The sequence below is a fragment of the Pan troglodytes genome, chromosome 19, assembly GCF_028858775.2.
Source record: "Pan troglodytes isolate AG18354 chromosome 19, NHGRI_mPanTro3-v2.0_pri, whole genome shotgun sequence".
NCBI lineage: Eukaryota > Metazoa > Chordata > Mammalia > Primates > Hominidae > Pan > Pan troglodytes.
The window spans coordinates 56,379,649-56,405,033 of NC_072417.2; the positions used below are offsets into that span (position 1 = coordinate 56,379,649).

Genomic DNA, 25,385 nt, shown 5'->3' on the forward strand with positions numbered 1-25,385 from the left:
AAACTAAGAACTAGCTGGAATCAACCTGATTCCTCCCCCTCTTCCCTGTGTCCACTGTTGGTTTCCAAATGGATATAATCAATCCTCAGGGACTGCCCTAATGACAATTTCCTCTGGGAGGAGGGTACACAGTGCCTGTCCTCTCAATACACTCTTATTGAGTAAAGAGAAGCCAAAGGATTTTATAATGGAGACAAAACAGCACCAAATCCAAACCAGAATGTAATTGACAAGCTGCTAGAAAACTGTTTACGGAGGGAATGTGTGAGACAGAATCTAAGTCCACCACTATACTTGAGCTTGCAATCACTTAGGAGGCACCTTTACCTGCAGCCCAGACCGCTGCTGTCTGCTAGTGCCCCTCTCCGCACCTGAGCTTCTGGGACTTACGATCCATCCATCTGCCACATCTGGAGGCTGATCAACCACAAACAACTCACAGCCCTCACTGATGTGCTTTTGCACTTCCCATCCCCCAAACCCACATCCCCAAAAGACACCATCTGGGTAAAATGAGGTGGCTTCCATCAAAGTCCTCGAAACCAACGAAAGCTTCAGTCTTGAGGAAGCCAATACATCTGCTGCCTGGCAAATGCTCTTTTCGCAGAACACAAAATAGTCATGGGCTTGTTCTGTACTTCTGTTTCCAGCTGGGACTGGAAGAAAACACCATCCCAAAAATAACAGTGAAAGACTGAACATTCCCTTGGAGGAGACAGATGGGAAGGAGACACAGTCAGGGCAGGGAGCCACCCAGCCACAGTGGCAGCCCCCTAACCAGCTGCCTCCTGGCTGTGCCCTCTTGAGTCTACCTCTCAGCCTCTCTTCTCTGTCTCCTCTAAACAGAAACAGGATCTGATCAGGGCAACCCAATTCTGAGCTAGACCTTATCAATAACTGCAGTTACTTTTATATGCTAACATGGAAGGTTCCCAAACTTAGCTGAGTTCCTCCACAGTGAGTGACGGGCTCAGGACTAAATCACACTGGGAGTACCGGCAAGCAGGAGCCAAGCGTGGCTTCTTTAGACTGCTCGCAATTCTGAGACAGAGGGTGAAGGTTTGCCCCAACCCTGCCTGGTTGAGCCAGAGAGCTGTGGACACGTGGCAATTCCCTCATCCCCTCTCCCGCTGCGCCTGCTGACATGCCTCTCCCGGAAGAATGACAGGGATCCTCTCTCAGCAGGACTGGTGAAGGGAGAGGAGAGGTGGCAGGGCCCAGCCTGCAGACCACCTGCCTCTCCACACCATCGGGCTGGAGAAGCTGGCCTGGGGAGCCGAGCAGCGAGTTGGAGAAGAATGGCTCTCTTTCCCTCAATTCTTCAAACCACAGAACGAAGGTGCTTAGGACAGTCATCCAAGCTACCCAAGGAGGCAGCAGGGAGGGGGTGTGTGGATTCCGCAGGGGCAGTGAGTGGGGATGAGGAAGCATGTCCCAGCCATATTTGCAAACACCATCGGGAACTGCTGCTTGTTCCTTTGGGAGCCTTACTCGAATCACCCAGCAGGGCTAAATGTGGTTCATCTTAGAAAACCATCTATGTGTTTTCTTGCTTTCTCTGTCTTGAAATCACAAATTTTTTAATTTTCCCTGAAAATACGTGAAAAGAATTTGAATTCACAACTCATATAAAGCTTGTGAATGCCTCTGGTATAGGAGCTCTGCTGGCCTGAAAAACTCCCTTGTCTGTAGGATAAAAGCCCTCTCTTTAATGTGCCATTCCAGCCTCTCCACCTCTGAGCCAGCCTCCTGGCTCCTCTCTCCCCCAATCCCAGGCACCCTCACTGTTTCACCGTTTTGCCCAAGCTGCAGTGCTCTTCTGTGCTTCTCTGGGCCTTTTTCACACAGAACTTCCCAGCCCTGAATATTCTGATCAGTTTCCAGGACAACCAGCCAGCAAGCTCCTATCCATGCTTCAGAGCCCAGCTGGATGGTGTCTTTTTCTCTGGGCCTCTTTCTCTCTCTCTGCTCCTACAGCATTTCTTACTTCGTTCTATACACCTCTCACCATGGCCCCTCGACCAAAATGGTGAGTTCTTTGAGGATTTGGACAATGGCTTAAAACCTTGTTTTCCCAATGCCTGCCTCCCACCTGACCCATTCTAGGAGTTCCAAAACTGTCTGGTAGAGAAAATCATGAATGAATGAATGAATGAATGGTAGACAAGACGACATTCCACTAGTAGTGCCATCTAGATGCTCTGGTCATACACTGGCAATAAGGCTGTCCTTGTTATTGCCTGATTTTCACAAGGCCGCACAGAAAGCGAAGGTGGGTATTAAATTTCCCTTTAAAAGATACGTAACTTTATAGGAAGGGAAGTGTGATAAGAATGAAAAGCTAGTCGAGTACATGCAATAGAGGATCCCACTCTGGTGTGAAACTATTCACCCACAAACCATGTGAAATGTCCTTGCCAAATGCCTCCTCCCTGAGCAAGGGCTCAGGTAGAGGTGAGCAGGCGATCCATGCAGATGTTAGAATTTCCCCAAGTACGAAGAACCTATGGTAAGTGTATCAGGAGATAATAAGATAACTATGGCAAGCTTAGAGTGCTTGCAGGAGAAATCCAGATACTCCTGTAACTTTAGTTTTATACAAACAGGTAAATCAATCCCCATCTCTCTCTGTTAAAAGGCTTCACTAGCCTCCTTCCCCAGTGACACCTAATCTGAAAGTTTCCTTTGTTTCCGGTGCTGTGTGAACTGCAGGACACTTTTCAGTGTTCCCCTTGGCCACACAAAAGGGGGAAAATGCATTTTTTAAAAAAAGTTATTGGCTTCGTTTGCAGCTCAAGGCTGCCAATGTTTACATGTGGCACTCACGTTATTTAGTGAAGACCTCAACATTACAACCAGGTTGAGCAATCATCTCGGTGCTAGCATAAAACATACTCAGACCACAAGCGCCACACAGGGCCAGGCAGGGTGGAAAAAAGCTTCACCTTTTCCAACACCATCAAACATCTTGCTCCATAAACACCACCGACACAGAACACTTACCTTTGAAAACAGACATAAGCTGCTTGGAGGAAAGCTGAACCTGCAATTAGCCTGCTTATGGAATAACAGCAAGTGGAGGCAAAGCAAGACCCGACTTGAAATCCTAATCAGCAAGTCTGTTCCCCTGGCCTCGGCCTCAGCCTCAGCCACTTTTTATCCAGGGTCCTTGATTCACTGCAACTCCACTTCTTGCTCTTTATTCTTTTTGCAGCAATCATCTGGGGCCAGGGGGAGGGTGCAGACATATTAGGTTTGAGATGACATCACAGTGGGAGATGTGTGGGAGAGGAATAACTCAAGCTATAGGAACAGGAAGCCTGCTCCAAGGGGTAAAGGTGGATGGACAGAGAGCGGGAGCACAGGATTAGTGTCAGACTCTTAGAACTGCAAGAAACCTCAGAAACATGTTTGGCGAATATGGCCCAAGCTGGCATCTGGATAGACACAATGCCTCAGGATGCTGGAAGGTATGAATGAAAGGAGGGTTCTGTACTCACGGGGGAAATGCTAGGTGAAACAAACATTTATTTACTTTAATTTATAAATTTGTTTTGTTTTGTTTTTAGCTACAGTATTTCTCAGGGCCTCTAATATGCTAACATGGAACTCTTTTTTTCTACCCTCTACCTATTAATTTTTTTTTTTTTGAGATGGAGTCTCACTCTTGTTGCCCAGGCTGGAGTGCAATGGTGCAATCTCAGCTCACTACAACCTCTGCCTCCTGGGTCCAAGTGATTCTCCTGCTCCAGCCTCCTGAGTAGCTGGGATTAGAGGCACCCACCACCAAGCCTGGCATTTTTGTATTTTTAGCAGAAACAGGGTTTCACCACGTTGGTCAGGCTGGTCTCGATCTCCTGACCTCAGGTGATCCACCCACCTCGGCCTCCCAAAGTGCTGGGATTACAGGCATGAGCCACCACACCCAGAAGAACTTTGTCTTCACTCAAAGAAACGTGGAATAGCACATCTCAAAGTGTGGTCTGCAGGACTCCCCACAAACTGTCCTGGAGGAGATACATGCAAAACCTGACAGGAAGCACTTAAAACTATTATAAGTAATTTGACATTGCGACAGCATCCAAGGCCATGATCAGTAAACTCACTAGCCAGTGTGCGTGTTGCTAATTGTATGGCAGGAGGCACACGGCATGCTCTGTGTGCTTGTCACATGCAATAGGACAACATATTGAGCCACAGTGCATTGGGGGAAAACGTGGTCCTACAGGAGAGTTGGCTGAGAACGGGTTTAGGAAACACTGCTGGGTCCAAATTCTATGGTACACATTGGGTATTCTGCTGACACCAGAATGACTGAGTGACCTGACTATCCACAGCAAAAGGCTGACCCTAAGATTTGCCAACTGGGGAATCCGATCAAAGAAAAGCCAGTTAGGGAACTAAAAAAGTAAAAAATAGGAGAAGCATGTCACTGAAAATGATTTCATCAAGGTGATTCTGATTTTAATTGGCAGCCAGCTAAGCAGACCTCCACACAGCCTCTCTTGGGATCCCTACAAAAGTGTAAAATGAAAAAGTCAAATAGATAAAAGCTCCTGCCCAACTCTAACAAGAATGCCCGTGATGAACTGGATTGGGGAAATTTAATCGTGAAATGTACATACCTGAAAAAAGTGGGAAAACTGTTTGAAGCTCCCCACTCTGGTAACAAATGACAGGAGCTGCCCAGTGTGAGACAGGAAGGGGCAGGGAGGGCAGAATGTCGGAAGGAGAGACGATTCCCCCATTCACAAGCCCAGGGGCTCACCAGGTCCAGCCATTTGTTGCCATAAGAAAGGCAGGCATGGTACTGTCCGATCCTTTATAAAAGCAGCAGGAAATCTGGATTTGTATGTGAAACCTCCCAACCTGTCAACATAGGCAGTAAATGTGCATGTTTTAAAACCCCATGAATATTCACTGTTAGGCTTCATTTATATTAGGTTCAACAACAGGCAAAACTAACTGGTGGTGGTAGAAGGTGAGATAGTGGTTGTCCTTGGGATGGGGACGGTAACCAGAAGGGGATACAGAGGTAGCTTTGGGGGTTCTTGAACTGCCACTTCTTGATCTTGGCGCTTGTTACCAACAACATACTTGTATGTTTGCCTTGTGAAAAGTGTCAGGCTGTGCACTTCTGATTTGTACACTTTTCTATAAGTATGTAAATAAAAATTTAAATAAGAAACTCAGGCCAGGCAGGGTGGCTCATGCCTGTAATCCCAGCACTTGGGGAGGCCGAGGCGGGTGGATCACCTGAGGTCAGGAGTTCAAGACCAGCCTGACCAACATGGAGAAACCCCCGTCTCTACTAATAATACAAAATGAGCCGGGCCTGGTGGCGCATGCCTGTAATCCCAGCTACTCGGGAGGCTGAGGCAGGAGAATCGCTTGAACCCGGGAGGCAGAGGTTGCGGTGAGCTGAGATCGCGCCACTGCACTCCAGCCTGGGCAACAAGAGCAAAACTCCATCTCAAAACAAAAACAAAAACAAAAAAAGAAACCCAAACCCCACAGATTTATAAACAATATAATGTCTGATATTTATTTCAAATAATACTGAAAAGAGATAATACAGCACCTCCTTAGAAATGATGGAGGGGGCCAGGTGCGGTGGCTCACGCCTGTAATCCCAGCACTTTGTGAGGCCAAGGCTGGTGGATCACCTGAGGTCAGGAGTTCGAGACCAGCCTGAGCAACATGGTGAAACCCCGCCTCTACTAAAAATACAAAATTAGTCGTGTGTGGTGGCGCATGCCTATAATCCCAGCTACTTGGGAGGGTGAGGCAGGAGAATCGCTTGAGCCTGGAAGGCGGAGGTTGCAGTGAGCTGAGATCACACCACTGCATTCCAGCCTGGGTAACAAGAGCGAAACTTCGTCTCAAAAAAAAGAAAAGAAATGATGGAGGGAAGTCTTGGGGAAGGTATCAAATAAAGCCATGTCGAGAAGTGGTTAAGAGAGTGGTGTTCATATACAGGCTGCCATCTCTCTGAAGTTTCTCCTTTTGTGTAGGAAGAGCTAAATTAAGTGGTGCTTCGAGCAAGAGGAGGTCCTGCAGAGAAACAATGCATACAAGTCATCTTGGCACAGGTAAGGGGTGGTGACTAGCAGGGCTAGCAGCTGCAGAGTAAGTAAGGGCCAAGTTCTCAGTGGACGCATAAAGTTGGGGTGGGCCAGATCAGCTTTATATAAGACATTTTTGGCCAGGTGCAGTGGCTCACACCTGTAATCCCAGCACTTTGAGAGGCCGAGGCGGGTGGATCACAAGGTCAGGAGTTCGAGACCAGCCTGGCCAATATGGTGAAACCCTGTCTCTACTAAAAAAAAAATATATATATATATATATATACACACACACACACACACACACACACAAACACAATAATTAGCTGGGTGTGGTGTGGTGGGCGCCTGTAATCCCAGCTACTCGGGAGGCTGAGGCAGGAGAATTGCTTGAACCCAGGAGGCGGAGGTTGCAGTGAGCCGAAATCATTCCATTGCACTTCAGCCTGGGTGAAAGAGCAAGACTCTGTCTCCGAAAAAAAAAAAAAAAAGACATTTTCACTCACACCTGCTGGGGATGGTACAAAACCCAGTGTCTCCATGGGTGGGGTCCTCATGGTGCTGGACAATACAGCTCAGAAGCAATGAGCCACAGAGTGTAAAATGTGGGAGTGTGTCAATGTGATCCCAAGAGCTGAGAATCTGAGTGGTGTGGTTGCGGGGGGCAGCACAAAGGGCAGGTGGGAGAGAAGGGATGAGTTGGTAGAGGAGGGGATGGGAGCAGGCCTGGGTCAGAGAAGGGGAGTCAAATGCACAGATGTTGGGGCAAGGGCTACAGGGATGGCAGGAAAGTGCTGGGTTGGCACACGGATGGCATGGTTGAAGACCGCCACCATCAACATGGACATCAGAGCAACAGAGACAGGCTAGGAACAAGTGTGGGGAGTGAAAGAGAATAGGGACAGAAAAAAAGGATGAAAAAATAGAATCTTGAAAATGCTTTTAAGTGGAAAAGTCTACATCTTTGGGAGGAAAGAAACAACAGAAGAGATGGCTTAAAACTGGTCCAGAAGGAACACGGCATTGAATTTCAGGCAGGTAGACGGCCTCCAAGTTATGGAGTTTGAAGGGCCCTCAGGGAGTCGTTCCCTTCTTCCTTAGGTCCAAGAGGTAGAGCCACCTACAGATACAGCTGTATGACCTTAGGCAATCTCTGTGAGTTTCCGTTTCCTCCCTTGGAAAATAAGGGAAATCACACAGGAAGCATCGCTGTTAAGATTAAGTAAGCGCCTGGCCCACTCGCCTGCACACAGCAAGTTCTTGCATACGGAGGCTAAGACATATTTTTCCTTTTTTTTTTTTTTAATCTCATGCTTCTGCTTCCTCCTTATATGGTTTTCAGATTTACTAGTAATTTAGTAGGACGAATGATTTCAAAAATAAAAGTAAAAACATCAGGCTTAAATTGCCTACAGATCTCCTCGAGCCTGTTTTAAGTGGTGCTTCAAGGAAGAGGAGGTTCTGCAGAGAAACGATGCATACAAGTTGATGCATACCTGGGATTACAGGTATGCATACAAGCCACCAACTAAAACAGGCTTCTCAGGGACAAGTTCATGGCTCCTGTACTTCCTCAGTGTTTTAAGTGCTGCCTTGTACTTGATAAGAGCACTAGATAAGAGCAAGTGCACCGACGGGATTTTTGAGGTGGTAAAAGTACCCTGAATGATACTATAATGTGGGATACAGGTCATTACGCGTTTGTCCAACCCTAAACAATGTACATCACCAACAGTGAGCCCTAATGTAAACCTATGGACCCTGAGTGATGGTGTGTCAACACAGGTTCATCAGTTGTAACAAATGTGCCAGTCTGGTAGAGGATGGTGATAGTGGCAGACTGTGCATGTGTAGGACTGATGGGTATTTGGGAAATCTGTGTACTTTATTAAATTTTGCTGTGAACCTAAAACGGCTCTAAAAATACGGTCTGGGTCTGGCTTGGTGGCTCACACCTGTAATTCCAGCACTTTGGGAGGTTGAGGAGGACGAACTGCTTGAGCCCAGGAGTTTGAGACCAGCCTAGGCTAACATAGTGAGATCTCATCTCTACAGTTTTTTTTTTTTTTTTTTAAATTAGCCAGGCATGGTGGTGTGCACCTGTAGTCCCTGCTACACGGGAGACTGAGGTGGGAGGATCGCTTGAGCCCGGGAGGTAGAGGTTGTGCCACTGCACTCCAGCCTAGGTGACAGAGCAGGACCCTGTCTTAAAAAAAAAAAATCCTTGTTAGATGAATGAAAAAGTAAGTAAACATGATTTATACGAATGTATTATTCATTGACTATAGAAAAGGATTTTAAATGGTCACCTTTGGCTTCCTCCATTAATAAGTATTTTAAATCAATGATAAGGTAATGATCACTTCACTGCCTTTCTCTCTTTACCTCATCCCTTCCCACACCCATCCACCCACACCCTTGGGGATCTTCGGTGGGAACAGGATGTTTACTGCTTTGTGTATCTGTGTCAACTGGCAGCACTAGCATATGCTAAGTGCCCGGAGGCAGACTGGAACAATCAGAGAAGAGGGCACCAGGGACAAGCCCGACAGCACATCAGGAGGAAGGGCTGGATCCAGCCAAGAGAGTTTCCGGTACACAAGGCCAGGACGGGCAGGGAGAGGCTACTTAGCTAGGAAAAGGCACCGGGAGCGATCTGGAAGAGAATTACTGGTCTCTAATTGTGTACTTTGTGTGTCTCTCCCCAGGGAGATTGTACTTTAATGGAAGTAAGAACGAAACCTTGTATTTCTTCAACATCTCATGCAACAATGTTCAACGTCTTATGTGCACTTGCCGACGTGCCCTTTTCATAGGCCTTTAGAAACGCGAGGAAAAAGGTTGCCTCTTTCAAATCCACAAGAGTTATTGGCACCACGGAGGAAACCTATCTGCAAAGGCTGGGGCTGGGGCCTTTGTGGGCTGAGACAACCTTGGGCAGCACTAGAAATGGGTGGGCTTGTCAGTGCCTGCTCTGGGTAGGGGCGGCTACAGGGCTCTGTGCACAGGACTTAGGGTTAGGAGGACGAGCCTGGCGTGTGTGAACAGCGCGGAAGGTGCTGGGGAGGGGGCGTACCACTCGGTCTGAGTCCAGGTGAGATTCAGGGATCGGAAGGAGCTTGTGAGATACTGGCCTTTTCCTCTTCCTCCTCTCCATCCCAGTCCTTCCCACTTTCTCTTCGTCCTGTCATTTAATGGGCCAAATTATGGAAATGAAGGTATTTTCTGTTATCCACTGAATCTGCGGAATCGCCTTACAGGCACCCATTATAGAAGTGGGTGGAAAGAGGATTATCCATTTCTTCCCCCCAAAGAGAAACGGGGGCGGAGAAAAGGGAGAAACGAAACGTGCTCGTTGCAAATTGACTCAACTGAATTCACTTTCTTGCCAGCAACCCCTCCCGCTTCCCAGACCCAAAATAAGGTCCGAAAAAGCCGAAGTGTTCTCTTCGGCTGTAAAGAATCCACTCGGGCCCACTCGGGTCCTGCCGGCCAGGGCTGCAGAAGGCGAGGCGGTCTCCCTGCAGGACTCGGGAGCCGAACATTCGGAGAACAGACATCTCCGCTCCAGAAAACAGGAGAATTTGTGCAGGAGGGTGCAGACAGGACAAAGAGAGAGGAACCAAAGGAAGAGAGCACAATAGAACAGCTGATAGGCTCGACTTGGAAAGCGAAGGCAGCTCAGGACCAAATCAGCAGCACCGAGTGGAAGCTGAGCTGCCAACAGCCAGGCCAGCACCGGCGGGGGCGGGGCGCGCCCGCTCAGCCCGCCTCTCTGGGCGGGGTTCTCCTCTCAGACGGAACACCATTGGTCTCTCCGCAGCCCCTCCACCCAATCAGCGCGAAGACGGGTCCCGCCGGCACCGCCCACCTCTAGCGCGGGCCGCTCAGCCAGGCTCAGCCCAACAGGTGAGGCCGGACGGCGAGGCTGGTCACGTGGCCACGGCGGACTACCCGGCCAGCCGAGGGGCGGGGGAGGCGGCCCCAGTCTCGGCTGCCAGCCCTGCCCCCGCACTGGGAAGCTCCGCCATCTGTCTCCGGCTCAGCGGCCCCCGGGCCAGAGGCGGCGATCCCGCGCGACACCAGGGCCGCGTCGATTGATGCCCGAGGCCGGGTGGCTCGGAGCCATTTTCCCTGCCCGTGGCAGCGCCCCCGGCCACCCTTCCAGAACGGGATGTCCAAGCCAACGCCCCCCTAGTTCCCGAAAGGAGCGGACACGTGGCAACGTCGGGGGCAGCTGGGGCCCTGCTGGACACTTCCGTCCGCAGACCTGAAAAAGGGGGGCGGCTCTCCCCCCACCTCCATTCATTAAATCAAGAGTGGGATTCTCACTGCTCTTCCCAATGTTTTTTTCACTCTCCATTTGCTTCTCAAACCTCACATTGCCCAGAACCATCTTTCAGCATTTTATGGGTTTCTAAGCAAGTGTAACAGTATTAAGCAGTGTGGGGCAAAGACTTGGGAGAAAACAGGGATTCTGAATCCTACGTGTAAGGTGCTTCATGGACACACATGGAATCGTTCACATTCTGGGCAATAGCGTTTAAAATAGTGACCCCTTGGCGAGAGAGTCTGGGCTGAAACACAATCAACTTGATGTTAAACCAGAGTCTTATTTTTTCACATTTGCCATATTTAGAACAAAAATATCTTATTCCAACAATGTATAGTGTGTGTACTTTTTTTACTGTCCGGAAAATATAAACTCCTCTCGGACAGTACTCTTTAACCAGCTCTAAATCTAAAGATACGCACTCATAATTTTTACAAACAGCAATCTTTGGGAGGCAAAACCGGTGCAGTACAACTTTGCTATTTAAACATGTTTCATCCATGACACAATGATGTACATTTTCTGAATGAGCCAGTAACAAGATATTTTTAATATTTTTCAAGTTACCGAAATGTGTGTGAAATTTGTATTTAAAAGAATTTATAAAGGAAATTAATACCACTTTTATCTATGTACAAATAAAATTAATGGTGGGTTTTATTAGCATTAGCAGTATTTTAACACATAGCCTCTTGGCTGCCATAAAAATTATTTATTATCATTTTATTAAGATGGTAATTGCTTCTCACGTCCTAAACTTTTCCCCAAATCTCTTGACAAGAAAAATCAGAAATAAAAATCAGCATGCATGAACATCAGTTTTATTTGATGTTAGTTTTATTTTGGCATAGTTTGAGAGAAACCCGAGAGTTCCAACAAGGTAATGTTTTAAATATATAAAAAGTTTCATGCTCTACTTACAATTAGTTTTCAAAGATATCAGTATCTCCTTTCTTTTCAGTCATGGTAAATGTTTTCATTCGAGGTAGGCAGCATATTGTTTTCATTAAACTTGAAAATATGCCACATACTTGGGGGACTCATTTTGCTGGAATTCCTGACTATCCCAACAGCCTAGGATTGAAATTTCTCTTACTGTCTGAAATCATCGACTGTTAAATGAGAGAGGTAGCCCCCTATTTGGAAACTAACTCTATTCACAGCATAAGAAATGCTCATTATGCCCTGCCTTTAGAGTAGGCATTTTGTGTTTCTGTCAATCAACTTAATTTCCATGTTCATAGAGTGAGAACATAAAGTATTCAAAAAACTACTGACATAGAAACCAGTCGGCAAGCAGCCTGAGTCACGTATTTCAGTTCTGAACCTTGAAATAAATGCCACCTCCCTGATTCATAAAACTAGCTGACTGGTGAGTTTTTTTAAAAATTCCTGGTGTGCTTTTAATTATAAATAATTTTAGTGATTCAAGGAGTCATTTCATATAACCAGAAAACCTTATTCCTACAACATATTATAAACAAAAAGATAAATCAGCATACATATGTGGAATGAGGTTATATGACATATTGACTTTTCAAAATATTAAAAAGTTTTTTTTTTTTTCAGACTAAAACATCAAACTAGAAACACAGAAGCTGTGACAGGTCATTTTAAAGTTTCAAGCAATACAACTCTAGCTGGAAAAATATCTTTCACAAATACTAGTCTATGCTAAATTGTAAATTTTCAATTATCAGTTTCCATTAAAAAACATAATCTAGTTTAGCCAACATGTAATTCCTAATTGTAGCATTCTATTTTGATAAATATTTTTAAGACATGTACTGCAACCTAATTTTTAGAGACCTGATAACATATCATTTGGAAGATAATAAGTGTAATCTAATTCATATATTTTAACATCATATTTATCTAAAACAAATGGGTTGCTATTAAATTTTGACTATTTTATTAACCCAGAGCATCTGGGAAAACACTTATGATTAGGTTAATTTATGTTATATTTTCCCTTCAACTTGTAAAAGATTAATCAACCATTTTATGGTCTAATTTAGGTGCCTAATTAAAAACAGAGTTCAACACATGCTCCACTGTCTTGCTAATAAATCTTGAGAGCTTTGTAACATGATGGTTTGTATTTCAAATTGTTGCATACAAATGTAGATTTTTTGTTTTTATCTTCACCCAGCATCTTGGAAGTGAGTTACATACTTGGTTTAAACTCTGGGACTAAGAGAGTGTAATTACTTCAAAATGGATTATCCCCAACCAGATCTTATCTTAAATCTCCCTCAGTGAAGACAGAAACATTCTTTGCTACCAGGTTTTCTGAAGTAGACTAGAAAAATAGGAGGCAATTTTGTTTTCTCAGCATTTGTTAAATTTAAAATGTAGGGAATATAGCTATTTTCAGCCATCAGCTTTCGAGAGAGAGATTTCTGAAGTTACAGGGTTTTCTATGTTCATTCTAAATGAATCTGCTAGAAGTGTTAGCTATAATTGTCTGCTGGTTAATCAGTACAAGTTAATTATGAACTTGATTTGGGGGCGCTCTTTTTATGAATAAATTAATTCCAAGAAGTTCTGGAACATGTCATTTAACCTCACATCCTCCCAGCCTTAAAAAGGACAAATGGCAGAGGATAAATCTCCTCAAGAGGGACACTTGCTATGTTTTCTCTGTCTGGATGCTTGAGGGATTTTTTGCCATTTTAGTGACTCCCTTGATTCTAACTGTCCTTTGCAGAAAAATGAAACTGACACAGTGGTGTGATTATCCTCACTCTAGTTATTAACCAATGTTAGATGTAGTAACTATCCTGCTTGGGGGCTGATATTCTTTTCAAGTGAATGACAAAATCTGCAGTCTGCGCTGAGACCACTAAAGGCATGTCAGAAAGCTGTCAAACTCTTCTAAAGCAAACTCAGTTTTGGACCCATGCTATATGATAAATATCTTGCTTCAATCACTTAAGCGAGGAAGTGTGATCCAGAATGGTCCAGAATGATCTCTGGAGCAGGACTGCCTGGGTTGGTGTATTAGCTTTGGTACTTCCCAGCTGTGAGATCTTGGGCAAATTGCTTAACCTCTCTGTGCCTGTGTTTCCTCAACTGTAAAAGTACCTACTTCACAGAACTGTAATGAGGATTAAATTTGCTAATCCTGTAAAACTTGAAACAGTGCCTGGAACATAGGGAAAACATTCGGTAAGTGTTAGCTACCACCATTTATTATGCCACACACACACACATACAATATACTTTGTTTAATGTGGGCCACAGCATTAACTTGTCAGCTTATTTTGTATAACGCAGAATGGAAAGGGGGGCCGAGGTGGTAGAGGGAGTTTCTGCCGCTGTACAGTCTAAGGCATATTTTTGTATAACAAACAATAACTACACAATATTTGGCTAACTTAATTCCCAAACTGAGGTCATTACAATTTAAGAATATCTACCAACACTTAAGTAAAATCACAAAGAGAAACTTTAAAAGTTACAGATTTAATTTTTGGTCATTCAAACTTTAAATTAACACCCCAAGCCTAAATGTAAAGGGCAGGTTCTTTCTCCATCTTAGCATACGTGAAATTCTCCTGAACCACAGCCCCGTGTTTCCCAAACACTATGGGGTACCCATGGAACAGGAAGTAACACCCAGTTTCACCAGCCTGCTTGATGAGCCTCTCTGTGAGGTTCTCATTGGTGCCTGCTAAGTTTGGGAGGCCTGCTTCAAGAGGGCTGCATAATGAATTGGAAAAGTCAACCCAGAAGAGTCATCATCGCAGACTAAAACCAACTGGAGTTCTAGTGTGGATGGACAGTGCGTACTAGCACGTTTGATTTTTGCAGGGTTAAGGAGGTAGAAAGGCTGCCACTCTGGCCAGTGGCAGCGCCAGCTCTGTACACCACCTCGGTGGGTTCCATCTCACCATGACCCCTCCTGATCCGGCTGATGGTGTCCCCTTTTGCCAAGTGGAAGGAAGAGCAATCAAACTCCGAGATGTCATGCAAATCTGCCAGGCCCTGGGCTACTGGTTAGGCCACTAGCCGGCTGTGTATCAACCGATTAAACCCATTAACGACTCACAGACACAGCCACCACCTCGTTCTCTAACAGATTACGATGCTGATCCTCAGACTCAACCATTCGTGCCCATCGTTTTTTGTTCTTAATGCCTTCAAAATGTCTCCCCACTCTCATATTCTCTAGTTTTTGAGGACTTGTTTTAACTAGGTTTCTGAATTACAACTCTCCCTGGTTAATTACTATTTATACTCTTCTCCAATTGGTTGCCTGACTGCAGGGACAGAGCGGAGGTACAATGGAGCACACCTCTGGCACGGAGCAAAGCTTGGCAGAGAGGAGAGAACTCCAACGAGGGCGAAGGGTGCACTCTGGGTACCAGATTTTAGGTAATGCGCTCTGGGTCAGGAGTCTCCTCCTGGCGTGGTCTGTTTAAAGTTAAAAAGGACGCCTTCAAAATAATTGTGACGTCCATACCTTTGCCCAGACATCCATTCGTTTTTCTTAAGTAATCAACATTTTTAAAGTAAACAGATGGCATTTAAAAGATTTTTTCCCCCTTGGAAAATATCCACCAACTCTGCGGCCGCGCCAGAAGCTGCTGGTGCAGTCCAGGAACGCAGTGTTTGGGGCCAGTTGCGGCATTTACAGTGGGCTCCTCCGGCCGCCAGATCCGCCGGGTCACCGCCCCGGGCCCTGTGCCTCCTGGACCCGGGAGTCCTGCTTGTCAGTTCAGGGAGATGGCTCGGGAGGACGAAGAACCTCCCGCCTCCCGCGGCCCAGCCAAGCCCTTGCGGCCCCCCGGGTCCAGCCGCCATGCGTGGCCGCTCGCAGCGCAGCCCCCGGGCGCAAGTCCGCACCCGAACCTCCGGGGCTGCGCTGTCCGCTGCAGGCGCGTGGCGAGGGTTTCCACGCCACTTCGTTCTTCATTCAGCGTTTTTTAGTCAATCAAAAAGAACGTGGCAGGTGGAGGGCAGCCTCCTAAGAGACTGCGTGAGCCTTCCTGTGGGGATTTCCATAGCTTGCCCCAGGTGCTTCAAAACCGCCTGACATTAAGGGTTCAGTCCTCTTCCTGCCAGTTCCTCCCAACCCGGCCCCAAGTGTGTCTGATCTCAGAAAATCCTAGGCTGCCTCGGGCTCTGGCGGGTTCCACCTGGAAAGGCGCTAGTTATAGCCTGCCGCCTGGCCCTGGAATCACCATCCCAGGAGGAGGGGGAGTGGTGGTGGTAGAAGTCATAACAATACAATCGGTGACAATAGCTAACAATTAGAGAGGCCCTCACGTGCCTGCGAGGCACCTTACCGTACCAGCGCATTCACTCTTCCCATTCCTGCCCAGAACCTGCATTATTCCCACTGCACAGATGAGAGCACCGAGGTTCACGCGACTAACCAGGACGTGAATCCAGGCGTCGGACTCCAGAGACCCCATTCTCATCCACCAGTGTCCCGAGAATGGGTCACAGCCCGGGAACGGTGGGAAAGGTGACTGTCACGGCTGGCTAAACCTCGAGACTTGGGCAACTCCTGACAATAATAAAAAAACATTAAGGACAAAGGGGAAGGGGTAGGACGAGGCTGGGAAGGGAGCGGTTTTAATCCGCGGGGTCAGCCCTCTTTTATTCTCCAACCCACCCAGGTCCCGACAGTGGGGTGGGCACAGGGAGAGGGGTTCAGTTATCTTCTCCTCTTTTGTTTTCCCAAGTCTTGAGCCTCTGTGAAGCTAATTGGGCCTGGAGGGGTGTCTGAATGTCGTGCTGGCTAGGGTTACGGGTGGAGACCCCAACGAAAATGTGGGGGTCGGTACCTGGGCCCCTAGTCGAAGACAGTTATCGGAGGCCGAAATCTAGACCTCCTGCCCACTCGCGCCTTACCCGAAGCTCGGGCAACCCAACAGCTCACCCCAAAGACCAGCAGCTGCGGAAAGCAGTGGGCAGAGGTAGTGATTATGACCCCGGGGCCGCTGTCCCTTTGGAACCTGACCCGCAACCCGACTCGAGAACAGAATTTCCGGAAGCCGCGACCTCGAAGCAAACCTCATTTCTCAATCAATGGGCCCCGAATATTCTTTGCTCCGGACGTGTAAAAGCCCCGCGGAGACACGCGTCCTTGCTTTCCCTATCCCAGCACCGAGACCAGGGAGGCGGAAACGGGCGGCGGTGCCCGGAGGCCCGGACGCCTTCAAAGCCTCGCGCCGCTCCAGCCGGTTGCAGTGCGCGCCTTTGCCCGACAGGGACCAGCACAGCTCCACGCTCCGCGCGCCGCCCGCCCGCCAGGCGGAGGCGCCGGGCCACCCGCCCGGCTCACCCTCCCGAGCCCAGGCGGCTCGCGAGCGAGGCGGGTCTGACCCCCTTGGGGTTCCGGTAACCAGGCGGACTGTAACAAAAAGTTAACAGACTCTGCGGCCTCGCCGGGACGCCGCGGCCCCCACCCCCTCTCCCCATCTGGGAAGCAGAAGCTGCTCTAGAAGTTCGTTGAGGGCGGAGACCGACCAAAGGGGCTCAGAACATTCCCAGCGTCTCGGGCTCCGGGAGGAAAAAATTTAAAACGAGTCATAAAATACGATTCGAGTCGGATACCCCCATGGTTAGAGGGTGGCTCGCTTTGCTGAGGGCGGTCTCAGTCGCTGCCCTTCTTCTTTGCGGCGAGATCGCCTGATTAATTCAAGGGCACCAGTGCTCCGCGAGAACTTTCTGTGGGTTGTGACGAGAACCAAGCGGAGCGCAACCCTCACCGCACCCGGACAGGATGCGCTGCGCAATCTGCGGTAGTTTCCCTGCCCTACCCCGGGTGGTCCGAAGCTGTAACCCTGCCAATTCCCTATCATACGCCATGTCTCCCTTAGCTCAGGGTCTGAATCGATGATGGAGACCCTGCCCCTGGCAGGGAAACTCACCGGTACCAAGCGAGGCCCTTGTCGTAGCTGCGATCGAAGAAATGGGGCTCGGCGCCCACGGCGCGCACGTCGGGGTGCACGCGCAGAAACTCCAGCAGCGCCCGCGTGCCGCCCTTCTTCACGCCGATGATGATGGCCTGCGGCAGCTGCTTGCTCCCAGACCCACTGAAAAAGCTGGAGATGGGGCTTGGGGAGTCCGGCACCTCGGGACTCTGCTCCTCTGGGCTCGCAGGGCCCTCGGCCATCTCCTTGCCTGAAGCCAGTGGGGTGGCTGGCGGCGCCCGGAACGGCAGCCTGGGGGGCGTCCCGTCCGGAGCTGTGACCAGGGCTGGCGGGTCGTGTGCGGCGCGGGACCCAGAGCCCAGGAGCAGCAGCCCCGGCGCGGCGGCGCAGGAGCCGGCGCACGAGTACAGGAACATATAGAGCCAGACGCAGAGCATGGCGAAGAGCAGCGCGAGCTTCCTCCTCACCGGCGGCGGGGGCGGCGGCGGCTGCGGTAGGAGCCGGCCGGGGACATCGAGGCAAGATCTGCCGCCACTCAGGCGTTGCCCCATGCGCTGCCCGCGGGCGCGGCCAGGGGCATGGCTCAGCACATGGCGTGGGTCCCGCCGGGCAGTGAGCGCAGAGAGGGTTCCCCGGCACGCTGGACGCCCGGGTGGCTCGGTTTATTGCCCCCGTGTGCCCGCGGCCGCCGCTGCTGCTGCTGCTCTTCCCCAGGTGGCGGCGGCAGCTGTAGCGGCGGCGGCTCTTGACATGTTGCCCGGCAGGAGCTGCTACTGGAACGGAAAGTCGGGACGGCGGTAACTGCTGGGCGAGGGTCTGCTCCCGGGGCGCGACGACGCGCTCGGGGCCAGGAGGACGTTGCACTCTCGCGCCCTGGCCACTCTAGACTGTGCGCACCGCCGCACGCCGGGGCTGCCTCCTTGCAGTCCTAAGAACTGAGCCTCGAGCAGCCCCGGCACCTCCCCGCAGAGGCTGCGGAGGCGAACTGCGCAGGAAGAGAGCTGTGGACCGAGGTGGAGTGGGCGGTCCCGGCCTTCCAGAGTGACGGGCTGCTCTACCTACCAAAAACCCCGAACGCCATGCAAATACAGAAGCTTCTCCGAGAGCTTAGCAGCCAACCCGCTCCCAGGACGAGGGGGTGTGGAAAGGCTTCTGGGCGGTGTAGGGCGGTCAGGGGTTGCTATTGGCTTCGGAACAAGGGGCGGGCCCAGAGGGGCGGAGTTAGGGGCTGGTGACAGGAGCAGATGGTGGGAAGAATGCTGCAGTGACCTAGCGCTGGGAGAGGTCCTACCCTACTGAGTGGTGCGCTCCCACACCCGCACGCATTTCCGCACTCGTTCCCTAGAAGCCAGCCTTGGCGGTAGTTGCCCAGATGTTGGGACACGAGTCCCCATCCAGATGTTTCGCAGGAGGTTTCGTGATGCTTACGTGTTGCAGAGTAGGGAGGCGGTTGGAGGAGGGAGAGCAGGGTCGGAGATGCACTAGGCACTGGAACCCCCCCCCCGCCAACCCACGCCGGGGACTCATTCGGAGACCCTTCTGGGACAGGCACGGGATTAGGAAGTTTAAGTAGAAAGGATGTTTGGAAATCGCTGTCTTGTGTGTGTGTGTGTGTGTGTGTGTGTGTGTGTGTGTGTGTGTGTGTGTGTCTTTCCTTCTTATTCTTTGCCAGGTTAGCTTGGCCTGCCGGTTAACTGAGATTAGTGTAAAGTGTCCTTAACAAAAATCTCCAGCCTTCCAAACTGCCGAAAGTAGGTTGGGGAGGGGAAAAGAGACAGGAGAAATTACCAGGAAGAGAGTCTGGTAAACAAAAGTTTCCTGGTCGAAACATGTGCGTGGGAGTCATGTGTAGGAAGTTTTATCTGGATATGAGTTTGTTGGAGACGTTAGGTTTGAGAAAACTTTCCATCTCCCCCTTTTTCCTGAATAGATATAAAGCCAACATTTGCCTTAATTTAGGAGACAGTGTGATTTGCTAACCTGTGACACTGATTGTTTCGTGTTGTCATTCGCCATCGCTTTTTTAAAAGTCAAACATCAATTTGGAACAAATCCATCACTGAGGTGCACTTATTTAATAGTGAAAGTCTACTCGAAGTCACCCCCAACCACATTTTCTTTGGCAAAATGACCCACCCACCCGGGACTGGGGCGGATAAACGCGTCTTCCAAGAAACAGCAACCGCTAGCTGGGGGAAGTGCGGGTGAGCGGTGCTGCGCTTTGCTGAATTCTTGCCCAGGCGTTTGGAGTTCGGAAGCTCGAGATCAAATTCATACTGGTCGTGTTCAGGAAGTTTTCGATGCCTATAACCCAGCCTCTGCGGGGCCAGAGGGCCTCCAACTCCTGGCTGCAAGCGGTTCCGGGGACAGAACATTCCTTCCGACTCCGACCCCAGAGCGACCCCCGGGGCTGAGTGTCACTCACGAAGTGACTCACCGGGAGCCGCCGCCCGCACTGTACTTACTTCACTGTCGGCGACGGCGGGCGCAGCGGAACCGACCTGAGCCCTGGTCCCTCGACCACGCTGTCCAGGACCAGCCACCAGCAGCCGGCCCCTCTCACTTCCTGAGTAAATGTTCCCAAGTGTCCCCGAGTTTACGCAGCCCCACCCTGGGTCCGGTCCCCCCTCGTCGGAAGCAAACGGAGAAAGCCAGATTGACGTTAGCACCCCTGGTTTGAAAATGTGCCTGAGCAGCGGTAATGGCCAGAGAGGATTCAGATAGCACAGCTGCGAGCACCGGACCCGTGCGCCCCGGCTGTGCTACGGGAGACTTCTTTGCAACTACTTTGAGCCCAAAACGTTTTCTTACAAAACTGTTGAGGGAGAAATAAATTAGGCAGAGGATTTCCCTCCCGCTTTTATATTCTCAGCAATAACTTCTTTCTAGCTTTTCTTTCCGTGTCTCTCTGGGACGTTGTGTTTGTTCTTCGAAGTGACTTATTCGCTCTTAATTTTATAATCTAATCCATTTATTTTAAACTTCTAAAACATGAGAACAAATATATTTCTGAGCACTAGCCCGACTCTATTTGGAAATGTGAGGAGAAAATAGTGTCTCCGTAGGGAGTGTCTTCAAATTTTATGTTATTTAGGCGGAAAATTCATGTTGTATAGGTGTGTGTTAGGCGAACTGTAGCTCCCACGTGGCTAACTTCAGGCTTGCCTGGGTGTGAGTCTTTCAGTGTTTTAAGGATTTTGACAATCCCAATATAAAAAGTCCCTGTCCTGAGGATTAGTAAAGTCTAATAAGTGAGCAATTACAAATTGAGGCAGCTGAATACATTTGGCGTTTCTTTTTTCCGGGGGTGGATTGAGGGAAGGAGGGAGTAGAGGTAAAGATGTGGGCGTCGGAAATTGCTCTGACTGCAGCGCAGAGCTGAGCTCCCACAGCTAAGTCTCGGGCCGGACCCACCCGGCATCCTTTCAATTCCAACTATTGAGAACCACAGGGGAGTTCGCGGTGCGCACCGCGCCGCGGGGCCTTCCCGGCACAAGGTCGGAGGGTCGTCTGGGGCCTGGACAGCACCTGGGCGGGCTGGGAAGCGGCGCCAGAGGACGACCTGGGCGGCGAACTGACGCTTTGGCCCTTTTGCCCACCTAGCTGATCCTCCCATTGCTCTAGAGAGTCTCAGGCTGTGCCGTGAAATTCCCACGCGCGGCGGTCGCTCTCGGTCCACCCTTGGCAAGGGCCATCTCTCCCAACCGTCTTCCCATTCCGCAGATGCAGAACCCAAGGCTCAAACCTGGACAGAGCTGGTAGCCAAATTAACCGTGAACCCAGTTTGAGCTTCTGCCCTTAACCTTTGCTCAGCAGTGCGGGGCTCCCCACGCTTGGACCCTGGGCATCAGCAAACTGCCACCACTAAAACCGAGGGAAAGGTTTACCTCTGATAAACTCATTCAAAATGTTTGTATTCGGAAATGTAGAAAGGAGAGAATTGTATTTCAGCACGTCTATAAGGTTTATGTTTTATTTTGGTTGGTTTATTTGGTATTACCGAATAGGGTACGCAGCTACGGCCTCTCAGGGCTCTCATCTGGGAGGCAGCCCCTCTCCTTTAGGACAGGACAGGGCCGCCACAGGGGCCCTCTCCTCTCGCTCTTCCCCCAGGTCCTGCTGCCAACAGCCCTCTGTGCGACCCCAGTCGGGTCACTCTAAAATTTCACATCTGTAGAATGGGAGACTTGAGCCAAAAGATCCCCGCAGTATTTTTCCGCCTGAAATTTCTCCGATTCTAGGCTCGGGATGGGAGGCTCCGCAGCTGCTCCAGCCTGCGGCCAGCTCCGCCTCCCCAACAGCCACCCTCTGGGGCCGAGCTCCTCTATACCCTCTGCGGCACCGCAAAGCAGGCATTTCCTGGGGCAGCCTGAACCGGTGGCCCAGAGCCCCAGTTCCTGCCACCGGAATCCGGACCTTCCTCCCGCTCCCCTCGCCAGCGAGGCGGCCCCTCGGGGGTTAGCAGCTGCGAGCTCGCTCCGCCTTCTCCAGCGGCCCGGGCATGAAGGGCGGTCGGCGCCGCAGCGGCTCCGATACCCGCCCGGAAGGGAGCGCTCTGGCCCCGGCCTCGCAGCTGCGGGACAGCCGGGAGCGGAGCAGAGGGCAGCCGCGGCCAGTTGTCTCTCCAGCGGACTGGGAAGGGAATTTTATCTCGGCCTGGACTCCCGCTGTACCTTTGTTGGGGGTTAGTGGTGAGGCTGCGGTCGTCCGAGCTCCTGGATGTCGCGGGCGCCGTGATCCCCTCTTCCCGTAGAAGGGCCCAGGGAGCTGCTCGAGGCGCGGGAACCCCTGGCCAGAGGCGGGCACTGGCGCAGCCCCGCGGCTGCTGCTGGCCAAGCCGACGGCAGGGATGAGAAATTCCTTGTAAGAGCGGCTGGAAGGCTCCGCAGAGAGGGAAGAAACTCTTCCCAGAGCGAGCTCCCACTGCGCCTTGGGAATGGTGCACTTTCCAGTTCCAGTTGGACCCTCTGGGATTGTCACAGGAAGCGCTGCCATGTATGAGGAGCCCTCTGCAAACTGCAGAAGGATGGATGCTCTTAGCTTATAAATAAGATTTTGACGCCCTGGTTGGTTTGATGACTTGTGTCATGAGGAGTAGGGGTGTACGCTGATTCCAAATTCTTCCACGCGGCATCCTGCTCTGGGCCGGAGCCTCCCTTGTCTCCTAGAGAAAGGGACAGGGAATCGAAGGATGGGGAGACTGAGGGAGAGGCCCCTATTCCGCACGCTGTCTCCTGGCTGGCTCCTGAAGGGCTGGCTGCTTCCCCCACCTGGAAGTCCAGGCCCCTGTTCGGAAGTCCTCTCCACACAGCCTGACAGTCCCTTGGTTCTCTTATGATTGCTCTCCTCCCGCTTCAGGCCTAGGATGGCAAGGACAGCTCCCACTTACCAGAGCCAAGGCACTACGCCGTTCCTGGGTGTCCTCTTCTCCTCCAGCTCCTTTGTAAGTCCCATGCTCCTCTATTTACCTAGTGGAGGATGTCATGCCAAGACCCTGGCATATGATACACCAGAGCTGCATTGCTTTTCCGAATCTGCTCAAGCTGTACAACACTTCTGAGCCTCAGTACCACCAGCCACCTGTGGTCCTCCGTTTGTCCTCTTCTCCTACAAATACCTCCAGCCCCTCTCTTCCTCCATGATGCTTCTAGCATTGGAAATCCTCCAGGACAATTCTGCCTTCAAGTTTCCTGGCCTGAGCCACTGAGTTGATGGAGGAAAACGTGATAGAGAAGACTCGCCCTCCTTTAATTTTCCCACTTCTATAAGCATATAAACGTGCCCTGCAACTCTCGTAAGTGTCCCCAGGAGACCCGCTTTCCCAGTCTCTGAGACAAACATTTCTTAGCCTTCTCTCCTGCAAGAGATAACATTTCTCAAAGTTTCTTTGAGCATGTAGAGGCTGACAGGGGATGATCTATCCCTTCCACCACCAAACCTCCACACCAGTTGGCACTCCACCCTTGTTATAATGGAGGAAGCTGCAGGCTAGTTCCAGCACGGTGAACCCCAGTAGTGTTTTGCTTCTCAGCCTTTGCCATCTCCTCATCCCTGAGCCATCTCCCTGTGGCAGACACTGATGGGCCACCAGCACTGCATCAGTGAAGGACTTGCTGCCCCAGCTGCTGGCGTGCTGTCAGCACAGCCTCCTGCAGTCCGCCTCTCCACGATTGCGGAAAGCATCTAGGCTGAAGGGTAGGTATGCTGCTTCCCAGGTGACCCCCGGCCAGTGACTGATGTAGAAGCTAAAGGTTTGCTCTTCCCAGCCCAACTTCAGACATCTCTGAAGGGCTGTTCAATCTCCAGAGCTTCTTGTGAGTCGGGCAAAGGGTGTTGGGTTCCACCACAGCTGACCTTCTCCCCCTGCCCACACCTGCTTCCTCCTCCTTCCTTCTGCAGGTGCAGGTGCTGTATGCATTGGTTTATATGCTTCCTGTACATTTCCTCAGGAACCCAACCTGCACCCCTCCTTCTCTAAAGTATGGTTACCATCAGCATCCAGACATACTCCTTTTTTTTTTTTTTTTTTGCTTCTCTTCATAGCAAAATATATGAACAGTTTTTACCTTTCACCTGTCATTTTCTTTTTATTAAGCTAGTTTTTTTCTTCAATGATGAAAAATTTATACAAGCCCTGAAAAGGATCACATGTGTAAGAAATACAGAATATGACTCTCTCTGACCCCAAACTGCCAAACATTGTTTGCGAATAAAAGCAAAAAAGTATACATTCCTCTCCTCCCCTCCTTTCTTTTCCCAAATGGCAGCATTAAAGAGCAATGTTCTGTCATATGGGTGATCGCTCTCTATCAGGGTATGTTTCTTAGAAACACTGACTACAGGTAACGTCAACTTAAAAATGATTGAAGTTATAAATGTCTCTTTATCCCTTGGAGCATTTCCTTTCCTTACCTCTAAACACATTTTCCTTTCCGCGGCTGCCCCCTGCTCCGCTCCCGGCTGTCCCGCAGCTGCGAGGCCTGGGCCAGAGCGCTCTCTTCCGGGCGGGCATCAGAGCCGCTCCAATGTCACTGGAGTATGGTTTCCTAAATGGTACCTCTAAAGTTAAGAAGAAAGTGCAGGCTGGGCACGGTCGCTCACACCTGTAATCCCAGCACTTTGGGAGGCCGAGGAGGGCGGATCACGAAGTCAAGAGATCGAGACCATCTTGGCCAACACGGTGAAACCCCGTCTCCACTAAAAATACAAAAATTAGCTGCGCATGGAGGCGCGCATCTATAGTCCCAGTACTTGGGAGGCTGAGGCAGAAGAATCACTTGAACCCGGGAGGCGGAGGTTGCAGTGAGCTGAGATCGCACCACTGCACTCCAGCCTGGGTGACAGAGAGAGACTCCTTCTCAAAAAAAAAAAAAAAAAAAAAAAAAAAAAAGTACAATGCTTGTGTCTGGACTCATTTTTTAAACTAAACATTTTCCTTGTAGACAGCATTTATTCACTCCTTAATTTTAAAAACTGGGTAAATAAGCATACATGCTTGTTTTCATCCTTCCAACTTAAAATGAAGCAGTGTACACTTTATTTTACTCTATCAAGATTGATAATATTTGTAGTCTTAACTATCATTCCTGGAGTTCTCTACTTTTAGTTTTATGTTTATGTGACTCACAGGAGCGAAGAAATCTGAGAACTTCATTTTTGATACATTATAGTTGGCTGGAGTTCATGGAATGATTGGTTAATGTTCGATGTTGTTTGAGAAGTATTCATGGATGCTGTACTTTTTGTTGTCTTACCTGCTTAAGAATATCTGTTTGTTGCCTTTAATACTTGATGAAAAATTTGACAGAGTAGAGAATCTTTGGTTATAATGTACTATTTCTTTCCACTTAGAATTGAATGAAACTTGTTTTGTTCTCTACTTGCAAAGGATGTTGCTAGTTCATTCTTTGTATCCATTCCGCATTTTCTCACATCCATTGAATATTTTATTTCAACCAATGTATGTGTTATATCCAGCATGTCTATTTTTTGACTGTTAGTTTGCATGCCTCAGTTGTCTATTTTTTTTTCTCAGTGAGCTCATGTTCCTGGGGCTATCAGCTGCTTAGCAGACAATATTTAGTTGGGAAGGACAAA

General features: G+C 49.6%; 1 protein-coding gene across 2 annotated transcripts in view; it reads right to left on the reverse strand.

The window, feature by feature from the left end:
* The window catches only part of HS3ST3B1 (heparan sulfate-glucosamine 3-sulfotransferase 3B1), a 50,027-nt gene extending 29,871 nt beyond the window's left edge, over window positions 1–20,156 (reverse strand). For both annotated transcript variants that reach the window (XR_675343.5, XM_523782.8), the window contains exon 1: window positions 17,286–20,156. Coding sequence is in view for 1 of the 2 variants with exons in the window: in XM_523782.8 (XP_523782.2) it covers window positions 17,286–17,839 (554 nt within the window). In the remaining variant the exon portion in view is untranslated. The remainder of the gene's footprint in view (window positions 1–17,285) is intronic.
* Window positions 20,157–25,385: the final 5,229 nt, after the last annotated feature.